The 16509-nt window shown below is 34.2% G+C and overlaps 2 protein-coding genes across 2 annotated transcripts; one reads left to right on the top strand and one right to left on the bottom strand.

Annotated features, from left to right (window-relative positions):
• Positions 1-1086: 1086 nt before the first annotated feature.
• Positions 1087-5051, top strand: LOC145605430 (tetraspanin-6-like). The gene is made up of 3 exons (XM_081661482.1): positions 1087-1891; positions 3391-3710; positions 4020-5051. The coding sequence occupies exons 1-3, from the start codon at positions 1400-1402 to the stop codon at positions 4057-4059; spliced, it is 852 nt and encodes a 283-aa protein (XP_081517608.1). The 5' UTR covers positions 1087-1399; the 3' UTR covers positions 4060-5051.
• Positions 4678-12755, bottom strand: LOC145605431 (ABC transporter B family member 11-like). Its single transcript, XM_081661484.1, has 13 exons — positions 12624-12755; positions 11002-11351; positions 9381-9435; positions 8938-9113; positions 8633-8854; positions 8249-8487; positions 7606-8131; positions 7244-7517; positions 6294-7141; positions 5919-6185; positions 5536-5799; positions 5126-5419; positions 4678-5031 (listed from the first exon to the last, which is right to left on the bottom strand). Exons 2-13 carry the CDS (start codon positions 11293-11295, stop codon positions 4678-4680), a joined length of 3813 nt encoding a protein of 1270 aa, XP_081517610.1. The 5' UTR covers positions 11296-11351; positions 12624-12755.
• Positions 12756-16509: the final 3754 nt, after the last annotated feature.

Genomic DNA, 16509 nt, shown 5'->3' with positions numbered 1-16509 from the left:
TTAAAGTTAGTGGAGCCTTAAAGAGAATCAAGCAAAGCATAAAACATACGGCAGAAGATAAGGAAGCTATGAGAAAGGGGCATCTTTTAATTTCTTTAGGAAGAGAGATTATTAGTTGGTGAGTATTAGTGGATCAAGGTTTTGTTCATAATTCTAAAGTTGTACATAAAGCAATAAAGCTTCACTCGATCGTGCATGATATTTCTAGATTAAATAATCTCTTTTTTAAATTCTCGATAATTGCCTCATTTTATAAATTATTATTATTATAGTTAATGGAAACGACAAAGTAAGTTGTTAGAATTAAAAAAAGAAAATTAAGTTAGCGTAATTTGTAGTTTTATCATCAAGTAAATAAAGATAAATTTATAAGATATGTTAAAGCAAATAAGAACAGAAAATAATTTATAAGACCAAATTTAAATGTGTTTGAATGATGATAATGTGTGAACATCTTTAGATTATTTGTAACATACTCTACATGCATACTCGTACATCTTTTTCTTAATTTTATTAACACCAGCAAAACAACTAAAGTCATACTTTCACAAAATGTTATTAAGTGTTATCTTTAACACTAATGTGTGTGAATATAAAAGAAAATATATACACATAAAGAAGCTAACATAATTATTGCAACTCTGTATTATACATATGATATTATTACCTCGTATTAGATATTTCATCCGTTCCTTTTTCTCTTCTTGTTTTAAATCATTATTACAAGGAAAAACTTTTTGTATACGTTCTCACTCCATTAAATTACAAGAGTGTAATTCTTTGATAATACCCGTGCATTTATAAATCAACTTCTATATCCTACTTAAAAAGTATAAACCTCGCTCTTTTCACCAACCTCCCATTATCATAATTTAAGGAAGTGAAGGGAATACTTAACGAGGAAATCTAACAAAATCATACCTATAATATAACAGTAGTAACTTAGTAGCTAAGGGTTGATTTAGTCAAAGGGTAAGAACATTATTGCACATATAAAAAGGCACCTTGATTCCCTACTCATGAAAAAGCAATAACAATCAAGCTAAGTGGAGATTCATTTGCCTTTCTTTTCCTGCGTCCTTTCTTTTTACAGCATATTGGACCATATAAAATATACTCCATACTTCCATTATCACACTACTAGAGCTTAAATAAGCACAAAATAAAGCAATCCCAATAAGCACCTACAAGTGTACTACACAACCCCATCAACTCTAAAGAGACACCCATCTAACTCTTCATTCATATATACTAATTCATCATCACCTCACATATTTCCTTTGCTAACGTTGTTACATTCACAAAGCTCCAACTCGAGACCTAATATAGACTGAAACAACTCCTTTACCAGCTGATCTGATACAACTGTTTATTAGTACGAAATAAGGTATTTCAAATCATGCATAGGTTAAGTAACACAGTTATAGGCTTCCTAAACCTATTTTCTCTTCTAGCATCAATACCCATCATTGGAGCAGGGCTTTACATGGCAAAGGATAGCACAACATGCGAGAATTTCCTTCAAACTCCACTCCTCGTAGTCGGTTTCATTATCCTCATCATATCCCTAGCAGGGTTCATTGGTGCATGCTTTCACGTAGCATGGGCTTTGTGGGTGTACCTAGTGATCATGTTGCTACTTATCATTGTTTTGATGGTCATAACCGTGTTTGGTTTCGTGGTTACGAGCCAAGGGGGTGGTACTCAAATCCCAGGGAGGGTTTATAGAGAGTATCACCTACAAGATTACTCCCCGTGGTTAAGGGCTAGGGTTAAGGACCCTAAGTATTGGAATAATATTAGGGGTTGTATTTTTGGGTCTAAGACTTGTGCTAAGGTTGCTACTTGGACTCCTGTTGATTATCTTAGGAATGATATGACTCCTGTCCAGGTATTTTCTCTTATCCTTTTCATTTTTCCTTACTATTTGTTTGGTGTCTTTCCATATTAATTAATTTAATTGCAACGTTTTTACTTGTACGCTTGTTGAATAGATTTAATTGTTAATATCATCATTGTCCACGATTAATAACTACTATAAGAACTAAAGAATTTAGGAATATACATTAATAAGAATTTATCAACATCTCACGTAACTATATTTTATGTCAAATATCACCAAAAGTAGTAAAAGTAAAAAAAATCTTATTGTTTAATTGCATGTTTAGAAATTAGGCAGTATTGATGAGGTAGACGAAGTATAAATGGTTGAAATACATGTATAATTCTTTTGACGAAAATAAAAATATGCAATATTGGAAGTTGGAGCACCCAAAAAATGTAATTATATTTTGTCTAATTAGTCCTTATTCTTATTTTTAAAGTTGAAGAAAAATATGTAGAAAGCCAGAAATAATAAAAATAAAAAAAAAAAAACTTTATCAAAAAATCACATTAAATTTTAAAATTTATTTAACAAGCAATGTTTACCTCCAAAAAAAAAAATATAAAAATTAAGCAATGGAATTCCATTCAAAATTGCAAACACTTTTGCTCACTAAAAGTCCAAACGAATAAAAATTAGTAATATTCATAGAATCATTTTATTTTTACAAATTAGTTCCATAAGTTTACTACTTATCCATACAAATCTTCATCACTAAGTAATTAGCATTGGTGTAATACTGTAATTTCAAATATCTCCTTTTCTAGTAGTAAGATAAGCGAAGCAGCTTTGTTGTCCCCTTTGAAAGCAATGTTTGAATAGGAAAAAAGATAGGGAGAATTTTTTTTTTCTTTTATCATTTTAAGTTGATGAAAAGGAAAGATCACATTATAGTGGATTAGAGGGAATTAATTCTTAATTTCTTTTGTATGGTCCATCCTTTTACTTTTATATTGATATTCATTTTGCCTTTGTTGCAACTTGCATAAGATATTTTGTCTATGATATAACATAATCCTACTTTTTTCTTAAAATTTTTACTTTATAAATCTTTAATTAGGTAATGAATTAGATGGTTTACGAGAACTAACTCGTACGAAAAGTTAATGATCAAAGAAAGATTAAAGAACGAAACTTTGTTTATGAATGACAAGCTAATTCTTGAATAAACAATAATTTTGTATGTATTACATCCTCATACAAAATAATAAAAGGTTTTGTATAGAAAACACAAATTATCAATTGATAATTAGTTGTTTCATTGTTTCTATCTTTCATTTTTAAAGTTATGTCATAAATCTATTTGAACTTATTAGTTGTGTAAGCCTCTTTAATTACTTCGTAAAAAATTATTTTAACAAATTTTCGGAAAAAAAAAATAGTGTAAGTATCTACCGAAAAATTTAATCATAAACCATTTGTTTAACGTTAAGAAAAGTTAACTTCTTATTATATTCTAAAATAGTTTATGCAACTACTAATTTGATAAATGGAATGTATTACAGTCAGGATGCTGTAAGCCACCAACATCGTGTACATACGGGCAAGATCCAGTTATGATGGTACAAGATCCGGATTGCTACAAATGGAACAACGACCCAAATTTGCTATGTTACGAGTGTGATTCTTGCAAGGCAGGAGTACTCGAGTCCATAAGGAGGGATTGGCACAAATTGTCTGTCCTCAATGTAGTTATGCTTATTTTGCTCATTGGCATATACTCTATTGGTTGTTGCGCATTCCAAAACACCCGTCGGGCTGAAACCGATTACCCGTATGGCCATAACCGTATGACTAAAGTCCGACCAAGATGGGACTTCTACTGGTGAGTTATTCTCACAATGATTTAACTTATTTATTTATCTTACTTTTAAAATGTCGTCTTAAGATATGAACTTCTACACAACGGATGACTTTCCCTGAATCATATATACCTCGTGTTTCTTTTTTATTTATTTTTATCACTTACAGATTTCTTTGACCAATATATAGGTAAGATTTTATTTAATCTTCCATTGGCTACTATATTTTAATTTTTTTTAAACTCCTTTTTTTTTTTTTTTTTTTTTTTTTTTGCCTTTCATTTATAATTCATAAACTTTGTGTTAACAAAACAACTTTCAATTCTTTTCAGGTGGAGATGGTGGCGTGATAGAAGAGAACAACTTTGGTAGACTAGTAACTTTTTTTTTTTTTTTTTTTTTTTTTTGTATGCTTTTATTTTTTAGTTTGATGGAGCCAAAAGTGGTGTTATTTTCCATGTTTGTGCATGTTCTTGGTTCCTCTTTCTTGTACAAACGAAGGGTCAACCCTATTTCTCCTGCTAAGCTTGTATCTATATATTTAGTTAGGGTTGTATCAATATTGGCTAAGGGATACGTTTAAAATTTTATCTCGGGTATTAGTATAATCAACCTTGAAAAAAAAAAAAAAAAAAAGAAAGAAAAAAAAGAGAGAGCTAAGTTACATTACAGTTACATAAGGTTTATAATGAGTACTCGAAGAACTACTAAATAGATCAAGATATGCCACTTTTATAGATTGTACATGTGAAAATTAATATGTACAGGTGTATCGACTTCTGTTAATGATAAATGAACACTATATTATAGTATTAGATGAAGATATTGCCACTCAATAATTAAATGAAAACTATATAGTATCTAGATGAAGAGAATGCCACTCAAGTGACTCAACACCATCTTAGCCAGTTGAATGTTTCACACATATATATCGTCTTTCAACCTAGATGATTGTATAAAAATTACGTACAATTTTCTTCTCCTAGAAGACTAGGAAGCAGCACTTATATGAAGTGCAACCAGAGAAGCATAAATTCCATCTTTAATACGAATCAGATTTTCATGCTTCCCTTTCTCTGCAACAACACCATTTTTAATCACTGCAATCGCATCAGCATTCTTAATAGTGGACAATCTGTGAGCAACAACCACAGTAGTACGGTTCACCATGACTTGATCTAATGCATCTTGCACTACCCTCTCCGATTCAGCATCAAGCGCGCTTGTAGCTTCATCCAACAGCAGTATCTTCGGATTCTTTACTATGGCACGTGCAATCGCAACTCTTTGTTTTTGTCCTCCTGATAGTTGTACTCCTCTTTCACCCACAACAGTATCATACCCCTACAACATAAATTTCATCTAAGATCCCAATTGTTGTAAAAACATAATCTTGTTCTATTACTAGATTTATTTTTTAACAGACAAATATTAGTACCTGTTGCAAACTACTGATGAAATCGTGAGCATTTGCTAGTTTTGCAGCTGTTATAATCTCTTCCTCAGTTGCATTGCCTCCATTTCCATATGCAATGTTAGCTCGTATCGTTTCATTAAACAGAACAGGTTCTTGGCTTACGAGACCCATTTGTTGTCTTAACCACTTTAATTGAAGCTTTTGAATTTCAATCTCGTCTAAAGTAATACAACCAGAATCATGATCATAGAATCTTTGCAACAGGGATATGACAGTTGATTTTCCGCTCCCACTTTCTCCAACAATAGCTACTGTCTATATGATCGATTTATAAATTTGATTAAAATTTTACGAAAGATATTGTTTTGTATGATTTCAAGTTGTATTTGTTTTCAAACCAAAAACAAATTTTTCTTTAGCAAGATGTTTACCTTTCCTGCATGAATTGTCAAGCACAGGTCTTGAAAAATCTGAACTTCAGGCCTAGTTGGATAAGTAAAGCTAACATGTCGAAGTTGAATTTCACCCTTGACACGATCAATTATCATCCCAGATTCATCGCTTGAGTTTATCTTAGACTTGCGATCAAGAATTGCAAATACAGAAGCAGTGGCGCTCTTGGCTTTGCTAGTATCCGGAGCTAAAGAGCTTGTTTGTGATATTCCTACTGCTGCCATTGCAAGTGCAAAGAAAACCTGCAGCAGTATAAGATATATCAGACATGTAAACTACAAAGTATAATTTACTTGAAATGTTTACATGATTATATATTGCAAGCAAAGGAATTGATGATTAGAGAAGAGATGAAATATACTCTGAAAACATCAGGAAATGTTGTTTTTCCATGGCCAACAAGTTGTGCTCCCGCGTAAAAACAAATGCCATACACACCAAATAGGAAAGCAAAGGCCAAACCAAAACCCGCCCCACTAATCAGTCCTCGCTTTATACCAGCTTTTATAGGGGCTTCACATTTCTTTTCGTATAATCGAATTATCTTCTCCTCTGCACAGAAAGATGCAACTGTTCTAATACTCCCAACTGCGTCGTTAGCAACTTGGCTAGCCTCCTCATACTTTTTCTGTAGAACAAACAAAAGAATAAACAATAAAAACAATTCTAACTCTCAACAAATTATATCCTATTGAATTAAAAATAAAAATTCTAACAGAGAAAGAAGAAGGAGGACCTTAGCATCAGCACTAAATCCCTGCATAAATTTTACTTGGAGATAACCACTTAATCCAATGAGAGGGATTAAGAAGAGGACAATCAATGATAGAATCCAGTTTGAGAGGAAAGCGATTAGCAAACCGGTTAAAGCAGAGGATATATTTTGAACAAGCAAACCCAATGCATCTCCAACTAAAGCGCGAACAGTTGCAGCATCAGCTGATAGCCTAGCACCTATTGCACCACTTGAATTCTCTGCCTCATCAAACCAACCGATTTCCATGTGTACTACTCTCTCGAAGCATAGTGTTCTGATCTTTCGTATCAACTTACAACCAGCTACGGCAAAGAAATAAGTCCTGGCAGGATATGATATCAGTGCTCCTAACCCAATTACTACAAACATTAGGGCCCAAAACCTTGAGTCCTTTCTCAGGATATCATGTGGCTTGTAAAACATTTCAATCGCGCTAGCAAATACTATGCTGAACACTGGAAATACTGCACCACTAGCGATTGCAGACAGACATCCCAACACAAGTACTGGGATTTCAGGCTTGTTGAGCGAGGCCAAACGCTTGATAGAAACTTCTGATTGCTTTACAACAGGAGATGATGAAGCTACAATGTTTGCTTCAGGGTCTGTTGTTAGTCCAGACACTGCTGTGAAAGACTCGTCGTGAACACTACTAATCCTCCCTGAGGATCCTTGGCTTAAAGATCTTAATGATGACCTTCTTTGACTAGATTGACTCCACATTTCTCTTGCATCAGTTACTTGTCCCGACTCATTTTTCATTTCTTGTAAGCGTATTAGTTGAGAGTACGCTCCCTCAGGATCCTTGAGTAATTCAGAGTGCATACCTGAATTGCGCAACAAAGCAAGCAAACTCTCAAGATTATTAATAAAAAGACAAACAAAAAGAAAAGACTTTCGTATTAAACAAAAGGTAGAAGCTAGCTTGCCTTTTTCAACCACCTTTCCTTGATGAATGACAACAATTGTATCAGCATTTCTTACTGTACTCAAACGATGAGCTACAATAATAGTCGTTCGATTTACCATTATCCTATCTAATGCCTCCTGCACAATCCTCTCAGATTCCGCATCAAGTGCACTAGTAGCTTCATCCAAAAGTAAAATCCGCGGATCTTTCAGAATGGCCCTTGCTATGGCTACCCTTTGCTTCTGCCCTCCTGACAGTTGTGTTCCATGGTCACCAACCAATGTGTCTAGTCCCTGCAAGTTTAATTCCATCTATTAATTGAAATGAAATCGAGAGACTAACAGAAATGTAAAAGGACTAATAGAAACTTGAAGATCAAACCTGTGGTAATTTATCAATAAACTTAGCAGCATTTGCAAGCTCTGCTGCAGCTTTTATTTCTTCAATTGTGGCACCATCTTTCCCATATGCAATATTATCTTTGATCGACGAACCAAACAACACAGGCTCTTGACTAACTAAGCCAATCTTTTGCCTAATCCATCTTAGTTGATATTCTTTTATGTTGATTCCATCAATTAAAACTGCCCCTGAATTAGGATCATAGAATCTCTCTATAAGACTGATCACTGTCGATTTACCACTCCCACTTTGCCCAACTAAAGCCGCGGTTGTGCCACTTGAGATACTAAGAGAAAATCCATTAAATATCTGCTCATCCGGTCTTGTTGGGTAACTAAAATGAACATCTTTAAACTCTATATCTCCATGAATGTCATCTAGTACTTTCCCATTTGGATCAAAAGGGTCAATATCTGGCTTTCGAGTGATGGTCTCGAACATCTTGTATGCTGCTGCTTGGCCTGCTGCAAATGCTGTCATGTTGGGAGATGCTTGCCCCAGTGACCTGCATCAATTTCAAATATAATACATTTTTATCAAAGAACGAAAATCATACAAAATGTGATAACATTGTATGTCCAAGTGCATTAGAAGACTGCTATGACTAAAATTGTGGACTTACATAGAACCAATAATGACGCCAATAATGACATTAATGACGTCGCCACCAGTGTAATCTCCATGGAGAATCCTCCTTGAGCCAAACCAAATGGCTAAGGCATAACTGCTAAAGATTACAAATGTCAAGACACCTAGTCCTATCCCTGTAATAACGCCTTCTTGTATACCTGAAGTATAGGCACTTGCAATTGCTTTATTGAATTTTTCAATAGCTTGTTTCTCTCCTGTAAATGAGGCCACCTAAAGAAGAAGTTTTGTTCGAATTTATGATCACATAAATGTAGATGGTATAAAATAACTAAACTAAGTGAATACAGAGAGAAAAACATAAAAATTTCTATATAATTCATGGAGAAACTAATTAAAATCCAACATATATACTCACAGTTCTTATTGAACCTATAGTTTGCTCTACAACAATCGCGGCCTTTGCATAAGCAGTTTGCCCCTTTGTAGCCATTTTTGAGAACATTATGGTCATGAATGCACCCGCACTTGCAAGAAATGGTATTACCGACAGCATTACAAGAGTAAGAAGCCATCCTTTGATGAATGCAACCACAAATCCTCCAATAAATGTGGCTATCAGTTGTATAAATTGCCCTACCTAAAAACAAACAAATAAACCATAATATTAATCATTTCAATACAGTAATATAGCTTCCTGTTACAAAATCAAATCATGGTTACCTTCTCCCCAATGGCATCTTGTATTAAAACTGTATCGCCGGACATCCTACCAATTACTTCTCCGGTGGTAATTTCTTTGTCAAAGAAGGCAATGTCTTGTCTGAGTATAGTTTTTAAGTACAGATTTCTCATTCTGGCTGCTTGTCTTTCCCCAGTAACCATCCAACAAGCTACCTCTGTCAGAAAACAAGTTAAAGATGTGCATTAGCAAATGTGTTACGTGTATACTTAATTAAAACCGGAACATTTAAGAGAAACAAGGGATCTTTATGAGTATCAAAGGCACATAGCCTAGTGTAATCATTTTAGATTACTCGAACGAATGAAGGTTCATCCTAGAAGATTTTCCCAACAATCTAAGGCATTATAGTTGCTGACTTTCAAATAATAAAAACAATATAAATTGACAGCAAATAATAAGATAAAAGGTTTAACAAGCTTACGAAGAAATGCAGCTACTAAAGCTCCAACGGCCAAGTAAGCAAAATTCAGAGATACCTGCAAATGTCAATGGTGAGCACGCTTTGCTATTCGAAGCATACCAAACGACAGATGCAGAGTGCAGAAGATTTTGCTGTGCAAACCACCGTTCAATTAGTTTTGTACATAAATGGTTTGAACTCATGAATTTGCCACAATATATTGTGATATTAAGGCGGTTGGTTTGATCATAGAATGATATGCATTGGGAATCTTGTGTGAAACTAAGAGCTTGTTTGGTTGGATGGAGGAAGTAGAAATTCCCATGAAAACTAAATGTCCATGAAATTGTAATTCCTCGGAATTGTCAAAATTTGTTTGGTTGGATGTGGGAATTTCTACTTCCCATGGTAAGTTTGTTTGAGGATGCCCCAATTTCTCATGATGAGAAACGAATTCGTTTCTCATGGTGGCATTTTTGTGAATAAATCAACAACTTTTTCAACTTTATTCAACTGTGAAGCCCACAATATTGAAAAAGTTGTTGATTTATTCACGAAAATGCCCCCATGAGAAACAAATTTCGTTTCTCACTGAGAGAAATAGGGAATTTCCCAAGTTAATTCTTCCATTTTGTGGAAAGTAGAAGTTCTTAGGAAGTCCCACTTCTTACATAATTGTCAACCAAACAAGTATATAGAAATCTATTTCCTAGGAAAATAAACTTCCCATGAATTTATTAGGCAACCAAACAAGTCCTAAGATTGCACTGTTCTCATACTTCATTCTTAATACACGAGTCTGGTTTGGATCACCTTTTTATTTATTTACTAGGCTAGCTCCCGTGCAATGCACGGTGATCTACAGTTATATAATAATAGATTATTGATTGATAAGTATTTTATTATAAATTAGTCGAGAAATAATAAAAGTATGGATATGTCGATTTTTTAATTGTAGCTTCTAATACACAACTAAAACAAAAGTAGGCAAAAAGACAAAGCTATATATTTTCTTGCTATAAAGTAGGTCACAAATTACTGCGAGTATGATTTTTTGTTTTATCTTTTAGAAAGATTTGTGAAATCTTTTTATTGTAAATATTATAATTACTACTTATTAATATGAAATATATATATAAAATAATGTTAGTTTTGTAAATAATTTGATTTTCTTAATCAATTATTTGTTTTTTTTTAAAAAAAAGAAAAATAACTAAAGACACACCAGGAGATGATAAGTGTCATTGCTGGTGTGTCTTTTAGTATATAGTTATTGATTTTATGCTAAAAGTATTGAAATGAGATAATCCGCAACACAAACACGTTTATGAGTATTAGGGGTTTGAAATAAGGATTTAAAAATCATAAAATTATCAACCAGACAAATGATATGAGTTTTAATTATTTTAATTAAACATATGTCTCACACTTTTAACTCATGAACCAAACACCCATAACCCGTAAGATGTATAATTAATTAATATTTACCGATAGTAACGATGTTCGAATTGAGGTGTCACATTCCTTAATACAGTACACACTCCTTCGTAATAATTGGAATACTTCTTTCCCTTATGATTATGAGGAACTAGGAAAATTTGACAAGCAATTATATCAAGCACATTAAATAATCACATTTTACCTTAGATACAGCATGGATGACATCCTTGGTATTCTGATTTTGGCCAAAAGCATCAACTAAGTTACCCACAAGGATAGCCATCAAGGGCATAGCTACACCATTTGCAATAGCACCAATAGAGCCAATGATCATCAATACCTTATCAGTAGAATCGGCGAAAGCAAAGAGTTTGTAGAAAGGGACTTTGTTACTAGTCTCATTAGTCTCTCCCTTTTTGCTTTCATTTTCATTCGTATGTGTTGCATCCAAAGCCGACGTTGTTGTCTCATCAACTCCGTTATTCATCTTGTCCATCTCAGCAACCAAATCCAAAGACTAAAGAAGGCTGTACTTGGCTCTTAGCTAGTTACCTGGAGTATATCATAAGTATTTAATAATGAAATCGGACATGCATGTGTGCATGAGATCTTTGTTGTATTAATGCATGGCCGGATGTGAGTAATGGTTTATAATTGATTGTCTTTTACGTCCTGTGTAACACCACGGCCTCTAGACACAACTCACAAGACACTAGTAATTAAGATTTCTCTTGACTTTTGTGGCGTTTTTATGTTTACGTATACATTTTGATAAGGAATATGATGATTAACCCCAAGACTTTCGTACTTAGTCATTCCCCCCCCCCCCCCCCCCCCTAAACTCATATGTGTAGGACAATTAACTAATCCGTTCGTGTGCATTATCTTCCAATATTTTAAAATAATACACTTGAATAATAATTCCAACTCTCTTCAGATTCAGTAAAAAATGCGAGTATAAGTAAAAGTTGGTTGTTGAAATTAGATGATCAAGTGATGTGATCAAAGAAATTATATTGAATCATTCCTAACATATACAAGTAAGTTTAAGATTAAATAATCTACACGTTCCTTTCATTATTACATCAACATTACAAATTATTTAGAAAACTATTTTATGATTCTGTAATTGCTTATACAAAGGTATTAATAAGTAAATACCATGAGTTGGCTGGTTCTAGGCCTTCTAGCCTAAATCCCAAAGCACACAAATTAAGTTGGTCAATTCATCATCCTTTGACCTAGTCAACTCTACCTTAAGACAAATTTGATTCAATGCAACTAGTTGAAGGTAATAAAAAAATCACATATATATGAATCATCAACACACAAGCTTGAGCATATATGTTCCTTCTATCCTTAAAAGTTAAAATAGGAAGTTACTAACTACTTTTAGTTATTTTTCTGTAATAAAAAGACTATACCAATGGTACACGTTTTCTCAATTCTTTTAAGAAAAGGTCGATAATATGTGTAATACTCACTACTCAGGGTCAACCCATCTCCCCCCTCCCCCCTCCGCCCAAAGAAAACCGATTTTCAGACCTACTTCAATATCAAGATCTTAAACCTAATGAAATAAATCCTTAGTAGTCCTCATTAGACCACAGAAGAGACTACATATAGTTATAAAATGACTTTAGAAAACATCATTTCGAAACTTCTTTTTAAATTAGAATAGGATATAACCTATGTTCTAGAATAATTAATCTTAAATACATATAAGTACATAGCTCTTGCCGTCTATAAATAATCAATCATGTTTTTCTACCTCTCATTCTTTCTTTAATATCTTGCTTAAAAATAGATACACAAAGTACTTACCTAGAGAAAATGGCTTTCTGCTCCATCCTTTTATAGCAATCCATGTTTCTGAGTTGATTTTCATCTTTCTCCCATTTGTCTGCCTCAACTTTAAAATGTTACCTTCTTTTTGATATGATTCAACTAGTGTTTAATTATGTATTCCTTCCAGTATTCTTCAATTGTTATGATGGTCCTTATATATGAATGAATTTCGTATATAAATTTTAAGAGGAGATGCTTAATTTAATGTTGGTCAAAACATTTTAGTATATGTATATAGTAAGATTTCATTCGTATATTGAGTATTTTATTAAATAAAAAATGTGACGTACTTGTGCGTTTACTTGAGCCTTGTTGAGCAAACTTTTTAATCCTATTAGCTGGATTAGCTAAGTCTAGTGATCTAATTCGCTATATTTGGTCAATAATTAGACCAACACCCAAAGGGGGTGATTAGTTTATTAATTTTTACCAGGTTGGCCCTATGCGATGTACGATTATAATAGGAAAAATTGAAAAGAATAACCCCTCCTTTAGCACATCTTTTCAAAATAATCCACCTTTGCGTATTCCAAAAATAATATCACCTTAACGCCCCATCTGCTCAAAATAGTCCTTTTACAACTTTGTGAAGTTGGTAACTGTTTTTAGAAGGTGACTTGTCACGTGTCACATTCTAATTGGTTCTTGTTCTTTTTTAATTAATAAAGAAATAAAAAAAAATTAATAATCCTTAGCTTCTTCCTTACCCTACCAGAGCTCCCTCACAGGTCGGACCAGCCACTGCCAAAACAATGAGACCAGCTGCTGCCAAAACAGCCGAACCAGCCGCCCTCCTTGATTTCCTCCCCTTCTCTGATTCCCTCCTCTTCCCCGTTCCCCCTTCCACTTCCCTTTCCTTGATTCTCTCCCCAGCCGGACCGATGCCATCGAACCCAGCCACCGATTTTCTCCCTTGCCAAACTTAGAATTTACCCTTGGTGTGTGAAGTTGACTTCTCGCTGCTAAGCCACACGAACGCTGAGAAACTCCGATTATATCTGTCGCCCAGCTGGCGTGTTGATCCAGTTCTAAGCCGGACAAATGCACGGAATCCTTTCGCCGTCAAGACCATACACCACACCTGAACGAGGTTTTTGATTCAAGTGGGTTTTGATTTGGAGGTTAAGAGGGGATTTGTGGTGGGGATTAGACATGGCAACCCCTTCCCCGACAATTGAAATTGAAGGAGAGTTGTGGGATTTAGGTGGGCGTGGCTCAAGTGGCGGGGTGGGGCTGGGGTTGGGGTTGCATCTCATGAGGTTACTTTGGTGATGATGGTGGGAAGGTGGTCAGTTTAGTGGTGATGGTCATGGTCATGGTGGTTGAATGAAGGGGATGAGGTGGAAAATGCATGGTAGGGTTGGTTGCGTGGAGCTTGGTTCGGGTGTTTGGGGATTTTTTCTTTATCTTTTTTTATATTTCCTTTGTTTACTATATATAATTAAGGAAAATTTGACAATTACCACCTTCTATTATGTCCATTTTAGCAATTAACAACTTGTATTTTTTTTATTTTTTTTTTTAAAATTACCACCTTTGATTTTCAAAAATATCAAAAGTTACCACCTTCTCCACCACATGACGTCATCTTGCTTATTTCCCTCCCATTTCCCCTTCCTCACTTCGATTCTCATCTCCCCTGTCTCTCTTCTCTCTCCTTCACCATTAATGGCAATCAATTCTTCCTCACCCATCTAATACTTTCTCAAAATTTACTCCCTATTGTCACACCCTCTCTCTCCCTCATAATTCTTGGTCAAAGTAGTTGCTAAATTGCCCAAAATTGTACCTTGTTCCAGGCGCAATATCATAGTATAATTGGGTTGGAAGCGTCATTGTTGAAGGGGGACCAAGCTAGGAGGCCTTTGGTTGTTGGAATAAGCAAAACGGAGTAAAAAAGCAGGTAATTTGATTATATAAAGTGTAAATGACAAACCCTAGAACTTTACACTGTAATTATTGCATGCTAATTTGTGCAATGTGGTTTTATATTCATGAATTAGTTGTCAATTAGTTCACCAATTGAACACCCTCACCCCTAATTTGATTCGCAAAATCCTAATTTCAACCCTAATTTGTTGTTAATTTAATTCGCAACATTACAATCATAAACCCTAAAACGTATTGAAAAAACCTCTAATTTAAGAAATTAAAATGAATAACATACCTTTCTTTTGAGAATTGTTGTCATGTTGCCGCAACCACCAATAATTATTCGTCAATTTGGATTTAGAGGAATGAATTGAAGTCTTCTGATTTTTTTTGGGGGGGAAAAAGTAAGAGGAGAGATGAGAATCGAGGAAAGACTAATAAATGGGAGGGAAATAGGCAAGATGACGTCATGTAGTGGAGAAAATAGTAACTTTTGATGTTTTTGAAAATAGAAGGTGGTAATTTTCAAAAAAATTAACACAAATTTTTGTATGTGGCTGGCCACACTGGCCAGCCACAATTTAATTTATTTATTTTTTTAAAAAAAATATAAGTCTTCTCTCTTCTTTATCTCTCTCCTTTTTTCTTAGCTTCTTCTCCAAGCCAAACCACATATCACCAACAACCATATCTCTACTCTACCCATTTTCTCTCTCCTCTTTCCTTATTATCTTCTTCAAGTCAGACCATACATCACCAACAAGGATATCTCTACTCAACCCATTTTCTCTCTCCTCTTTGCCAAATTGATGTAATTAAAGCCCGAAATTGTAGAATTTGGGTGTCAAATTGCTATGTTGAGATTAATTAAGCTTAAGATCATCAACATTTGAATTAGTGAAATCAATGAGAACTGGAGAAATGTGAACTCATTTTCTTCGTGGAATCTTCGATCGAGCATTCTTCGTCAAAAAATCAGCAACAGAAACAACGATATTAGTATGAGAAAATTATAGAGTACTTGTAGGGTGCGATTGGTTTGATCAGGTGTTACTAGTTTAGTTAGGGGTTACTTGTACAGTGTTACTGGTTTTGGTCAGGGGTTACTTGTAGGGTGTTACTGGTTTTGGTCGGGGGTTACTTGTACGGTGTTACTGGTTTTGGTCAGCTTACAAGCAACTCTTGAATAAGTAACTCATACAAATAACCTTGAATAAGTAACTCATACAAGTAACCCCCTGAAGTAACCCATACAAGTAACCCTTGAATAAGTAACTCATACAAGTAACCCTTGAATAAATAATCATACAAGTAACCCTTTAATTAACTCATTCAAGTAACCTATGAATAAGTAATCCATACAAGTAACCCCTGGAGAGAAAAAAAAAAAAAAAAAAAAAAGTAACCTCTGAAAAATACAACTAATTTCTAAATAAGTAATCCATATATATAACCCCTGAAATAAAAAATAAAAAACAAACAAAACAAGTTACCGTACCCCTGAAAAATACAAGTAACCCTTGAATAAGTAATTTATACAAGTAACCCTTGAAGAAAAAATACAAGTAACCCCTAAATAAGTAATCATACAAGTAACTCCTGAAAAAAAAATACAAGTAACACCTGAAAAATACAAGTAACCCTGACAATACCAGTAACTCTTACATGCGCGTGAATAGTAACCTGTTATGCGCGCATATGGGTCAGTTAATTTTGCTGACTTGGTAGCAGGCCACACGGTAAAAAACAAGTAACACGGTGTGGCCTGCTGCACCAAAAAGGCACTGAAAAATTAAATACAAGTTGGTAATTGCTAAAATGGACATAATAGTAGGTGGTAATTGTCAAAATTTCCTATAATTAATAATAAAAAAAAAATTACCTGTTAAAATGGCTGTAGGTAAAAAAAAAAAAAAAAGCTCATTTTGAGAAGAATATGGGAGTATAAGGTGGGATTATTTCTGGAATACGCAAAGGTGAGATTAGCTTT

Source organism: Chenopodium album, chromosome 22, assembly GCF_948465745.1.
Source record: "Chenopodium album chromosome 22, dcCheAlbu1.1, whole genome shotgun sequence".
Lineage (NCBI taxonomy): Eukaryota > Viridiplantae > Streptophyta > Magnoliopsida > Caryophyllales > Amaranthaceae > Chenopodium > Chenopodium album.
Note: the sequence above shows the minus strand (reverse complement) of the source record. Positions and strands in the feature narration are given on the sequence as shown.

What these genes read in the sequence shown, in the direction of transcription:
- LOC145605431 (XM_081661484.1), bottom strand. Translation starts at nt 11,295, where the DNA reads ATGGACAAGATGAATAACGGAGTTGATGAGACAACAACGTCGGCTTTG. An exon ending in GGCGTCATTATTGGTTCTAT is followed by an intron (nt 8,132 to 8,248) that starts GTAAGTCCACAA and finishes AAATTGATGCAG; the next exon opens with GTCACTGGGGCAAGCATCTC. An exon ending in CATTTCCTGATGTTTTCAGA is followed by an intron (nt 5,800 to 5,918) that starts GTATATTTCATC and finishes ATACTGCTGCAG; the next exon opens with GTTTTCTTTGCACTTGCAAT.
- LOC145605430 (XM_081661482.1), top strand. Translation starts at nt 1,400, where the DNA reads ATGCATAGGTTAAGTAACACAGTTATAGGCTTCCTAAACCTATTTTCT. An exon ending in ATGATATGACTCCTGTCCAG is followed by an intron (nt 1,892 to 3,390) that starts GTATTTTCTCTT and finishes AATGTATTACAG; the next exon opens with TCAGGATGCTGTAAGCCACC. An exon ending in CCAAGATGGGACTTCTACTG is followed by an intron (nt 3,711 to 4,019) that starts GTGAGTTATTCT and finishes AATTCTTTTCAG; the next exon opens with GTGGAGATGGTGGCGTGATA.